This window comes from Cibotium barometz, chromosome 6 (assembly GCF_041138505.1).
Source record: "Cibotium barometz isolate CiBa-2024 chromosome 6, ASM4113850v1, whole genome shotgun sequence".
NCBI lineage: Eukaryota > Viridiplantae > Streptophyta > Polypodiopsida > Cyatheales > Cibotiaceae > Cibotium > Cibotium barometz.
The window spans coordinates 42323616-42335555 of NC_141051.1; the positions used below are offsets into that span (position 1 = coordinate 42323616).

At 46.7% G+C, this 11940-nt stretch overlaps 1 protein-coding gene across 1 annotated transcript in view; it reads right to left on the reverse strand.

The window, feature by feature from the left end:
* The window catches only part of LOC147637769 (uncharacterized), a 68491-nt gene extending 56756 nt beyond the window's left edge, over window positions 1–11735 (reverse strand). Inside the window, exon 1 of the mRNA XM_086799589.1 lies at window positions 11436–11735. Within this exon, the coding sequence (XP_086655715.1) occupies window positions 11436–11522 (87 nt within the window). The 5' untranslated portion in view covers window positions 11523–11735. The remainder of the gene's footprint in view (window positions 1–11435) is intronic.
* Between the last annotated feature and the right edge of the window lie 205 nt (window positions 11736–11940).

An 11940-nucleotide genomic window follows, 5' to 3' on the forward strand; every position in this document is an offset into this window, starting at 1 on the left:
CAAGGGAAGCTCATGAAAGAATTCCATGAGAGTCTCTGGGCTGGACATCGAAGTGTGTGGGCCACCTTTACCAAAATAAAGGAAAGATATTGGTGGAAAGGAATGTACAAGGATATTTCCCAATATGTGGAAACATGCATGGTATATCAAATGTACTCAAATGTGCGACATCGTGATGGCTTGCAACCAACCTATCCACCTGCCATGCATTACAAATGGGTAGTGGATCTAGTTACAATGCCTTTGGGAATTTGGCAGATGCGGTACATAGCACTTGCAAGAGAAGATTTGACAAATCAAGTGGAAGGGCGTGCTCTTAGAACAAAGAGTACGGAAACAGTATGCAAATTTCTCTTGGAAGATGTGATTTGCCGGTATGGTTGTGTTGGGAAAATAACAGCCGACAGGGGTGAGCTAGATGTTGAAGAAGCAAGGGAATTCTTCTCTAGAATTGGCATCAAACTGTCCCTAACATGTGCTTACAATCCTGAGGGCAATGGTAAAAGTGAGCGAGGACATCCTCCAATCATTAAAGCTTTGGCTAAGGCATGCAGAGAAAGAATGCGAGAGTGGCCAAGGCTGCTACCATATGCTTTGTGGGCTGACCGTACAACTCATAGCTCAGTGACAGGATACATGCCTGCAAAATTAATGTATGGTCAGAAGCCAGTAATGCCAGTTGAAGAAGTAGTTCCAACTTGGAATGTATTACCCTGGGTGGAAGGATTGAACAGGGAAGACCTCCTTGCATTGCGAATAAGGCAGCTGGAGAGGAGGCCTGAAGATGTAGAGCTTGCTAAAGCTCGTTTGAAAGATGCAAGGTTGAAAAATAAAGGAAGATTTGATAGAAGACACAGACTCCGGCCAAAACCTATTGAAGAAGGTGATTGGGTCCTAATGTATGATAGTAGCCTTGACAACCAGTTCACTGTTCAAAGAAAGTTTGCAAAAAGATGGTTTGGCCCTTACATTGTCAAGCATGTGCATGGAAATGCCACGTATACCCTGTGTGAGCTTGATGGAACAGAGATAAAGAATCTTGTAGCAGGCAAAAGAATCAAGATGTTTAAAAGAAGGCATGACAGTGATCCTTTTGATTCACAGGGAACTCAGGATGAGAGGCTTGATAGTGAAAATATGGATATGGCTGAAGAGGAAGAGGATGATTTCCCTAATAATGTAGAAGATCAAGACGACATCCAGATATATGTGGATCTTGATGATGATTTGGCACATACCAGAGGATGTGCAGGTTTAGAGGGGGTGGATGTCGTGCCATGGCACGTCTATGGTGTGAAACCATGCATATGAGACTATCAAATGCAAATCTAGATGCATGGGATTAAGTGTTATGACGAGTCATTATATGATGCCCATGTACATATGTTCATATTGTAAATGAGGTTCAATAAGACGAGCTGAGACTGAGTCAGGTCTCGAAGCTTCTGTACATAAGTGTGGTGTGAATTATGGAGCTTTATGCTTATGGTAGACCTTGTAGTAGGGAACACCCTTCTCGACATGTATGGAAATGTGAGATCAAGAAGGCTCTTGGTTTGCTGGAGATGATGCTCCTAGGGCAGTGTTTCCAAGTATTGTGGGTCGTTCTCGGCGCACTGGTGTTATGGTGAGCATGGGACAGAAAGATGCATATGTTGGTAATGAGGTCCAATCTAAGTGGGCAATATTGACCTTGAAATATCCTAATGAGCATGGTATCGTAACCAACTGGGATGACATGGAAAAGATTTGGGATCATATATTCTTTAATGAGCTTCGAGTTGCTCCTAAAGAGCATCCAGTCTTGCTCACTGAAGCTCCTCTCAATCCAAAGCTAATCGAGAGAAGATGACTCAAATCAAGCTCGATACATTCAATGCGCCAGCTACGTATGTTGCTATCCTTATGTGGCAGCCTACGTGGAGATATCCGAATTTAAAGCTACATAAAAGGTGGCGCAGTGTATTGGCAACGAAGGAAATTTTGAAAAAATAGCTGCAAAAGGGATGCGCGCCGATTTCCTTGCGGGGAAAGAGAGAAAAACCAGAGAAGGGGGCGCATATTGACGGTGTGTGCAGAAAATGAGAACCAGGGGTGTCTTCTACCAGTGATTTTAAAATCAAATTTGCGCAGCTGCTATTTAAAGCTTGTTGGGGTTAGAATTACAGAGGAAATTGAGTACTATCTAAGGAGATGATTTTCAGATCATACGTATTCTCTTCCTTGCGCAGTCTGCAGCGAAGCGGGCATATAGGGATTAGCGAAAATCAAAGAAAAATTCGCTTTGTTTTACTTTCAGATAAGTGATTTTTTATTTTTATTTACTATTACCTACGATTTGGAAAATCGTATAGCTTATAAACCCTTAAAGGTTTTGGAGAATGAGAAGATTTTGGGTTTGGAGAATCGTGGAATAAATGTATCAAAAACACAATAAGGTTCCTGAAAATTGGGTTTTATTTTCTACTCGATTGGATTTTGGAATGCAAGTCATGGAGTTTCCTAAAATCACATGAGCATGTTATAGATATGCCATATGTCATCTTTTGTTTGTGAGTTATTGGAATTTAAAGGCAGGTTTTCAGGAGATAAAGAGACACCTTGAAATGATGGAATTGGAGTCACTTGATGTATGTGATGTGAATGGTCACATGTGTGTGGGATTTTTTTGAAGATTATGTTGTGCCTACATGTGATTGGTTTGAGGCATTTGGAAAAAGGAGTCAGTAAATCTATGCTTGGAACGGGACATGCACTTGATACACAATTTATGTGCAATCATCAGGCTGAATTTGGGGATGTATTGAGGTGAATTGGCACATGTTTATGTCATCAAAAATGGAGATGTCTTATGCTCCTTGGAGAGTTATGTGTGTGAGTTTCCTTGTGGAGATTGGTACCTACTCTCACAGCTAGAAGACTCGTACTTTCCCAGCGACACCGTCCACGTCACGACAGCGTTACATACCCAGAGCTTCCGCGCGTTACACTGATTCAGTCCCAGATGATGGTGTACAGGTCCAAGGTACAGGAAAGTACACGGATTCGAATCCCAAGGCAGGAACACAGAAGCGGGAAGAACTCCCAGGAGGTTTGTTGGTGGTGTTCCACAGTGCCAGATGGGGATGGCAGTTCCGTGAGCCAGATAGGTTCTAAGGGAACGGTCCCAAGGGAGGTTGATCCTCCAAGGGTGATGTGAGAGTGCCAGACTCAGTTCCAGGAACGAAGACCAAGACGGTGTTCAAAGTCAGGGCAGGAATGGATTGTGGACTAGAGGAAGACCAGATGCATAGATCTTCATCAGAGACAGAGTGGTTTGGAGAACAGACCGGATTTTCAGAGAAAAAAGGTTTGCCAGGGATGGATGATGACAGAGGGACTTCGGAACAGGATTGGGATGATGACCGTCATCCAAGAGCAGGTTGGATTCCCGTCATCAAGTTTAGCAGAGGGGGATGTCATGTGCATCAGCAATGCCATGGACCTTCTCAAGACTAAATCCAGAAGGGGCAAGCAGATAAAGACTATGAACCAGTAGAAGATGGACATGGAGCAGGACTTGGAGCAAAGCATGGATCAGAAGGGCTGTCGGCTGCATAGAGGCTGACGTCAGCAGTACCAGAGGGCTGTCGGCTGCAGGACAGAGGGTGCTGGCAGCTAGCGCATCCAGAATACCCAGTCGGCTGTATTTATGAATTAGTAATTGGCCGACCAGCAATCGGCCAGTTTCCCACATACTGCAAGGCCTATATAAAGGCACACTTGCTCTTTGTTTGAGTCATTCAATCCCACTAGGGGTTTGGATCCTTAGAGGTCCCATAGGGGACAGATTTTAGGGTTAGCCACCTTTTTATGAAGGCAGCCAAGGGCTGCAAAGATATGTACCTTTTTGTACCATAGTATATACTCAATTTCCAGCACTTCACTCTCTCTCTCTCTACTCTCTCTCTACCTACGTTTTTGCATCAGATGGTGCTTTTCTGCATCAGAAGGTTTTCAAGAGTGTTTAGGGCTGAAAGAAGACTACCCAGAGCTTCCGCGCGTTACATTGGTATCAGAGCATCAGGCTCAGCAAAGCTAAACAATGATTCAGTCCCAGATGATGGTGTACAGGTCCAAGATACAGGAAAGTACACGGATTCGAAGCCCAAGGCGGGAACACAGAAGCGGGAAGAACTCCCAGGAGGTTTGTTGGTGGTGTTCCACAGTGCCAGATGGGGATGGCAGTTCCGTGAGCCAGATAGGTTCTAAGGGAACGGTCCCAAGGGAGGTTGATCCTCCAAGGGTGATGTGAGAGTGCCAGACTCAGTTCCAGGAACGAAGACCAAGACGGTGTTCAAAGTCAGGGCAGGAATGGATTGTGGACTAGAGGAAGACCAGATGCATAGATCTTCATCAGAGACAGAGTGGTTTGGAGAACGCACACTTGCTCTTTGTTTGAGTCATTCAATCCCACTAGGGGTTTGGATCCTTAGAGGTCCCATAGGGGACAGATTTTAGGGTTAGCCACCTTTTTATGAAGGCAGCCAAGGGCTGCAAAGATATGTACCTTTTTGTACCATAGTATATACTGAATTTCCAGCACTTCACTCTCTCTCTCTACTCTCTCTCTACCTGCGTTTTTGCATCAGATGGTGCTTTTCTGCATCAGAAGGTTTTCAAGAGTGTTTAGGGCTGAAAGAAGACTACCCAGAGCTTCCGCGCGTTACAGTACTCAATCATACCACCAAACTGCTGGAATATCCGACTCCAGCGGTGTTGTCGATCACTCCACTGTGCACTTGGCATCGTCTGAATCCAACACAATGCCTGATGGTCAGTGCGAGCCTCGAAGTCATGGCCATACAGGAAATGTTTCCAATGTTTCAAGGCCTGTATAACTGCTAGGAGTTCACGATCATAGACTGAGTAATTCTTTTCGGCGGGCAGTAACTTACGAGACATGTAAGCTACTGGATGACCATTCTGTTGCAATACACCTCCAATTGCGATATTACTCGCATCGGTGATCACTTGAAATGGGTCGTCCCACGAGGCAAGGGCTAAACAAGGCGCTTCTGATAAAGCCACCTTGAGGTTCTAGAATGCCTCCAACGCTCGTGGAGTCATTCGAATCTTTTGCCTTCTTGTTTTCACTCCCTTTAGCAGATCGATGAGATCTGCCGAGAGATCAGAAAACTTGTCAATGTGGGTGGAATATGCCTGGCATGTACCCACAAATGATCTAATGTCATAAGCTGTCTAAGGTACTTCCCAGTTAACAATCTCGGCCACTTTAGCCGGATCAAGTCGAATGCCTTCAGCACTAATTATATATCCCAAGTAATGTACCTGGAACAAATAAAATTCTGACTTCTTTTCATTGACATAGAGCTCGTTGCTTTCCAGCAACTAAAGGACTTTCTCCACATCAATGTCATGCTGCTCAACTGTAGCTGAAAATATGAGTATGTCGTCCAGAAATATGAACACACACTCTCCAGTCAACTCCCGGAAAACACGCATCATCATGCGGTTAAATGTAGCTGGGGCGTTCGTCAAACCAAATGGCATGACCACAAATTCATAGTGGGCCCGTTCTGTATGGAAGGCTGTCTTGGGGGTGTCCCCCTCTACAATCCGTACCTGGTGGTACCCACTCTTTAAATCCAGTTTGGAGAACACCTTTGCTCCATTCAGCCTCTCGAGAATACAGTCAATTCGAGGCATCGAGAATCTGCTCTTGATAGTCAGCTTGTTGAGTGCACGATAATCGACACAACCGAGAAGACCCATCTTTCTTCTTGACAAACAAGATCGGTGCTGCAAATGGCGACACGCTGGGGCGAATGAAGCCAGATTGCAACAATTCTTGGAGTTGGCGGTCCAACTCCGATTCCATTGCCTTAGAAAGGCGATACGGAAACTTGCTCGGGGGTTCCGAGCGGCCTGGGAGGAGGTCAATCCTGTGATCCTCCAGTCTGGACAGGGGGAGCTAGGGAGGGAGACTATCCCGAAGAAAAATCTTCTGGAACTTTTCATGGAGACCCGAGTACTCCTCGGAAGCACTGGCCACCGTCTGGGCTGTCTGGATGTAAATCATCGCACACTGTGCGCCTTTCCTGACTGCTCGCTTAGCCTGCAAGTGGCTTATGAGCGGAAAGTTTGGAATACCTGGCTCACAGTTAAGGGTCACCGGGGTGTTTGACACATTCCGATTGATCTAGAACGTGTGCTGGTCCCACTTAACCTCAGGAAGAAACTTGTGAAACCACTCGATACCCAAAATTATGTCTGCTCCTACAAGAGGGGCAACCATAAAGTCACGCACAAACTCTATGCCCTGAATCACTAACTTAGCACCTAGAGCTTCATACTTGACGCTCGTTGTCATACCTGTGCTAAAACCCTCAACCTGTTTGTCCACCGGAGTCAGCTCGAAACGGGCACGCCTAGCGGCCTGTTCCGTGACCACCATCCTCCGTGCTGCCGCTGTCAAACAAGACAACGACTCTCTGGCCACCTATGTAGCCAAAGGACTCGAGCAATTCGTTGCGCTCATACTTCTGGTCATGGGCGCCCTTCTCCTTATCTTCGAGCTCCCGGCTAATAATTGCTCCAACTGAAGCACCGGGGTTTGAAGAACTAGGGTTAGCCGCCCGCTGGGGTCTGTGTGGGAGCTGTGCTCACCACGGAAGCTGTGGAGGCGGCGGCGGCCTTTGGAGGCTTCTTCGGACAATCCCGAGAAGTATGTCCTTTTGTATGACAAAAGAAACATCTACCCTCCTTGTTGTACTGAGAAAGCTCCTCAGCACTCAACTTGCCACCTGTCTTGCCTGCCTCCGCTTTCTGGTCTGGAGTAAGCTTAGACGCATTGTTCGAGTTCTTGGAGCCAGAGGCTCCCGGGCTTTGTCCTGGGGAAGACCCCGTCTCGTTCTGGCTTTTGCCCCCCGAGGTGTTAGCTCTGGGAGAAGCCGGCTGGGAAGTCTTGGGCTTGCCACCATTGTGTTTCATTTCTGCACTCTGCGCAAGCGAGAGTGCGTCCTCAAAGGTGGCTGGCCTAAACATACGCACCTCCCATTGCGTGTCCAGGCCATACAAAAACTGCCCCTTCTTGTCCGTATCAGATAAGCCTAATTGCAGACACAAGGTCGAAATTTTATTGGCAAACTGAAGGACTGGTTGCGCGTTCTGACGCGCTCCCCTAAACTCGTCTTCAAGTCGCTCAAGGTAGTGGGGCGGTAGAAACCGCTGCTTAAGGTCGCGGACGAACTCGTCCCACACATAAGCTGCCATACCTACTCTGGTGTGGGCATGAACCCACTGAGTCCACCAAGGAATGGCCTCACCTTCCAAGTACCAAAACTGGCTAAGATCACTCTGTCAGTATCTGTTTTTCTCATTGCGGCAAAGTAAGCTTCAAATTGATGTAACCATGAATAAAGAGTTGTGGGATCGAGTTTACCATTTTACTTACTGAAATTCATTTTCTCGGGAAAATGATTCGAGGGCGCCGCCGGGGTCAATCTGGCGTCCAAAGCTCTGAGGTAACGCTCGTGTTCCACGTGTCGCATGGCGTCGTCTTCTCATTGTCAGATCTCCAATGCACGCATCTGCAACTCAAGCAAGGAGCAAGGCTGCGACTGTGACCCCACGAGAGGGTCCCTGTGACGAGGATCTGGTATCTGGAAAACGGAAGGAGAGGGAGGAGGAGATGGAAAACGCGACGCTGGAGGGCGGGTACGCTCCTCCAGAGCCAAGATCCGCGCCTTCTGCTCATCCAACTTGGTTGTCTGTTCTGCGAGTGCTCGCATCATCTGCTGGAACATGTCTGTGACACTCAAGCCGGGTGCCCTGGCTGGGCTGCCTAGTGCACTCTGGTCCCATGGTTCTGGTTCTCTCTCGTCGCCAAAGCTCGCCATAGTGGGAAAATGCAATTCCTTTCTGGAACGCAATCTGACCATCCACTATCTGTGTGGGAGACTTCCAAAGGCTTCCGGAGGCTAACCTTCGAGGGACAGGAGTCACTCCGAAAGGGGTAGTCCACCGGCGTCTAAAAACCAAACACACGAGCGAGAAAAATTTTCTGGTTTTCTTTGCTGAATCTTTGTCTTTGAAGTAGGCTCTGATACCACTGTAGTATGCGGAAGCTTCGGAGAAGGATCGGTACTTCAAAACTCAGAAATCAGCACTCTTTTCGCGATGGAAATTAACGCACAAACTAAAAGGAGATGTGCAGAAAATAGAGAGAGAGAGAGAGAGAGAGAGAGAGAGAGAGAGAGAGAGAGAGAGGGAGAGATGGAGAGGACACAGTATTGGGTCCCAATTACCCTCTGTAGGGCCCCCACTACGGATGGTGTATTTGCTTTATTAGAATGATGTAAATCTGAAAACAAATACAAGAAACTTGACCTTTTCTTGGCTGGAAAATCTTGCCCTTGACCTGAATCCTTCACCCCTTTGTGTTAGCAAGCCCTTGGCTGTCTTGGCCCCTTGGTTTGCTTGAGCACTTGGTGAAAAATGAGATGACTAATGGGATTGTGGACCTTTTCTATTTATACTACCCTTCAGGGCAGTCGGCCAGCATAAAAGCAAGCGGCCGACAGCATATTCCCACGACTGAGTATTTTCAGCATTAAATGCTCAAATAAATACCAATAAATGCTACATAAATTCCCTAGCAAGCTGGGGAGGCCGGCGCTTGCTTCTAGAAGGCTGGGCATAGCCTTTGCCCACAATCCATGGGTTGGGCTGCCCCATACTTGCCCTACAGCCCTATGAAGGCTGTAACCTCCTGAAAATGGCCTTATTCTTGCCTTAGGACTGTCCCACAACCCTTCCATGGCTGGTGGGTCCAGCAGCCAGCCTAGGCCTTACTGGCCCACATGGGGATGGTTTCACACCATTCCTATGCCCATACTAAGCTCCGGGGTAGCCCTATGGGCTTGCCCCTTGTCCTAAACATAGTCTACTCATTGATCTGGCATTCGGTACCATACCAAATACACAGAGCCACTGACATCATTTTAGAGGGAGACTCAGCGCGGACTGGCACTGTTTCATGTGCAGGACAGGGCACATCTGACCTTGGAGTCTTGGACTCATGTGCACGACAATGCACACCTACCCTCGGACGACTGAGATGGATCCCTGGCTGACTCGTCCCGGACTGGGCTCACATGGGACCAGTTCACCATCCCAGGTCCTGCACCTTCTGTACAGAAATGTCTACGTGGCATCCAAGTGCGGGATGCACGTGACATCTCAATGCACCCCTTGAGATGTGAGGACGAGAGCCTAACATGTGGCCACTAGGAAGGGTAATGAAGGGGTTCCAAACGAGTGGTTGATGAAGTCTCTCCTTGTCTAGGACCGGGGGAGATGAGGTGATAACGCGACATTGCGATAGCACCTTTTGATGAAATAGTAGTCTTTTACTTTGCGCTTTTGTTGTATGATACGGGGCGCTAAGTAGTGCCAAGAGGCTTTTCTGAGGATTTGGAGCAACAATCATTTTCCTCAAGATCAAAGATAGCGAGGCTACTTGGCATTATAGGCCACATGCTTGGCTCCCCCCCACCTCCCCCCAATTGTATGAGATAGCCTTCCTTCAAGAGCACCCAGCAAGGAAGAGCCCCTCTCTATCCCCAACTGTTTTTCTTGTCTCCCTTGATTAAGATTGGATCATGTACTTAGCCCTTTCAACTGTATTTTTGGTAACTAATGAAAGGATCTTTTCCATGGCAAGATTAGACATAAATCGTGTTACAAATGTTACTACCTTTCTTCAAAGTCATTTCGCTTCAACGGCCAAAAACTATGCTACTATACTAGCCCATCGTGAAAGACTATAAATCTCTAGATCATACCTCCTCTCAAAGCAAATGGTGCATCTTGTAGCACTTCACAAACCAAGTTATTGTTGGCTGAGGACTTCTTATCTTGCATAGCAAAAGTGATCACCTGCCACCAAGCTGCTAGGATCTACGACTATTGGTAGGTTCTCAACATGTCTTCCAGACAGCTTGAAGCACACCCGTCGAGCGAAATGGCAGCTAGGTTATACCCTTGCACAAAACTATGTCATGCTGGCCCAATGTCATTAAGATATAATCAAGGTAGAATACTCATGACACCTAAAAGGATGGGAGCTTCTAGGGTCATTGTCACTGAAACAAAATGCTATCGTGGTGTTAGACTTAACTTTCACTACCATTGTTATCCGTGAAGTGAAGTAGACAGGATGTCACCCCTCTCGTGACGCCTACCTATTGGATGCAATCTCTTACGGAAATCAAGGCTCCCCCCTGATACTGCCCTTACTTGGGCTGCCCCAAACCTGCTGAGCTGCTCTCTATGGTCCATGATCTTGTGAAGCGTAAGCAACAGCTTGTGAAACACCTGGGATATTCATTACCTACTTATTAAATTGCTCTTGCTTGTTTAACCATTCGCAAATGCGAGAATGATGCTTGGTAATTGCCCACTCAAAAAGGGCTCCCGAGTCAATAACACCGAAATAAGATAAAGTTGAAACCCATCAAAGCTATCAACACAGCATTCGATTCTCTGACCCAAATGATCTCCTTATCATCCATCAATGGCTTCAACACCTTTCGACATGAGACCTCCCCCAATGGTGCTGTGCAACTGCCTTGCAGGAACCATTCCTAGGTCTTGATTTAAAATAAGAATCAGAACAAAATGGTCGAGAGCTCAATATTTCAATGAAAAAATAAAGAGTGATGCTTCTGAGAACTTCAGTGTCAATGATAGCAAGATCGGGAGCGAGAGGGGAAGAAATAACGGCAGCCCAACTTCATGCGTGAGTTCTCAAAACCCCTAAGCCTCAGTTGGCCATTCCTGAGAAAGCAGATGCTCCTACGGAGACAGGTCGAGTTAAAGCACTTGCATGTTTTGCCCCACCTTCTTGTCACTCTGTTGAGAAAATGTGCACGCATAATTGGCTGGGCTTCACTACATTGTACACTGATTGCCACCTGGAATAAGGAACTGATAGGTGTGGGAGTGATTTCTTTGAATGTTTTCTCGACATGCTAATGTGCCTGGAATCCCCATGTTCAAAGATAAAATCACCAAGTTGACAACCGTCTCATTCAATAGCTACTCTGCGTCCTCGGACACAGGCAGCCACACAGCTGAAATGGATGAAGGACCCATGTAATGCAAAACGATGGCAGATCCGGACAATTCCCTCTATTCATATGCATGTACATGATGGTACTTCCTTATGACACAAGGTATGGCTTCTTGAATTAAGGGATTTGGCATGTTGAACTAGGAAAACGCATACAAATTTTCTTGTACATGTTTGGATACTAGCATAAAGGCCTGGTTTTGACACGTGCAGATGCTTGCACATGGTTGAATAGAGAAAAGCAGAAAGCTACTACAAAATCAGAGAAAAACATGGAAAAGATTATGTGTTATTGTACCTGTACTTGGATTGCAGTGCCGAGGGGGTGGGAGCAGAGGGCACTGGCCCAAGCCAGCCACAGATCGATGCGGTTAAGGAGACTCATTGCCCAGAAGACAGCGGGGAACTTTGAACGCAAGATCTAGCTAGCGTTGTAGGATCTGCAGGACCACACAACAGCAGGACCTGTCATTGAGTTTTATACCGCTGGCGGGCAACTAGAATAAACGCTTACGTTGGGAAAATCATAATCAAAAGGCGGGAGGTGCAGGTCACAACGGGGCGGACACATATTGCCCCAACAAATGTAACCTTCACTATATATAAACAAAGCTTGGTTATAAATTATCCTACTAAATGAAGGCACATTGTAAATTTCAAAAAAAAAATGGCAAAAAACACCGGTTTATATACACTACTCACACACCCAACTCCGGTTACATGGATGCGCAACACCGTAGAGAGCACGAATCGAACCCGCACCATCGGTTGCGACTTCGTCCGCTTTAACCACTCCACTACAA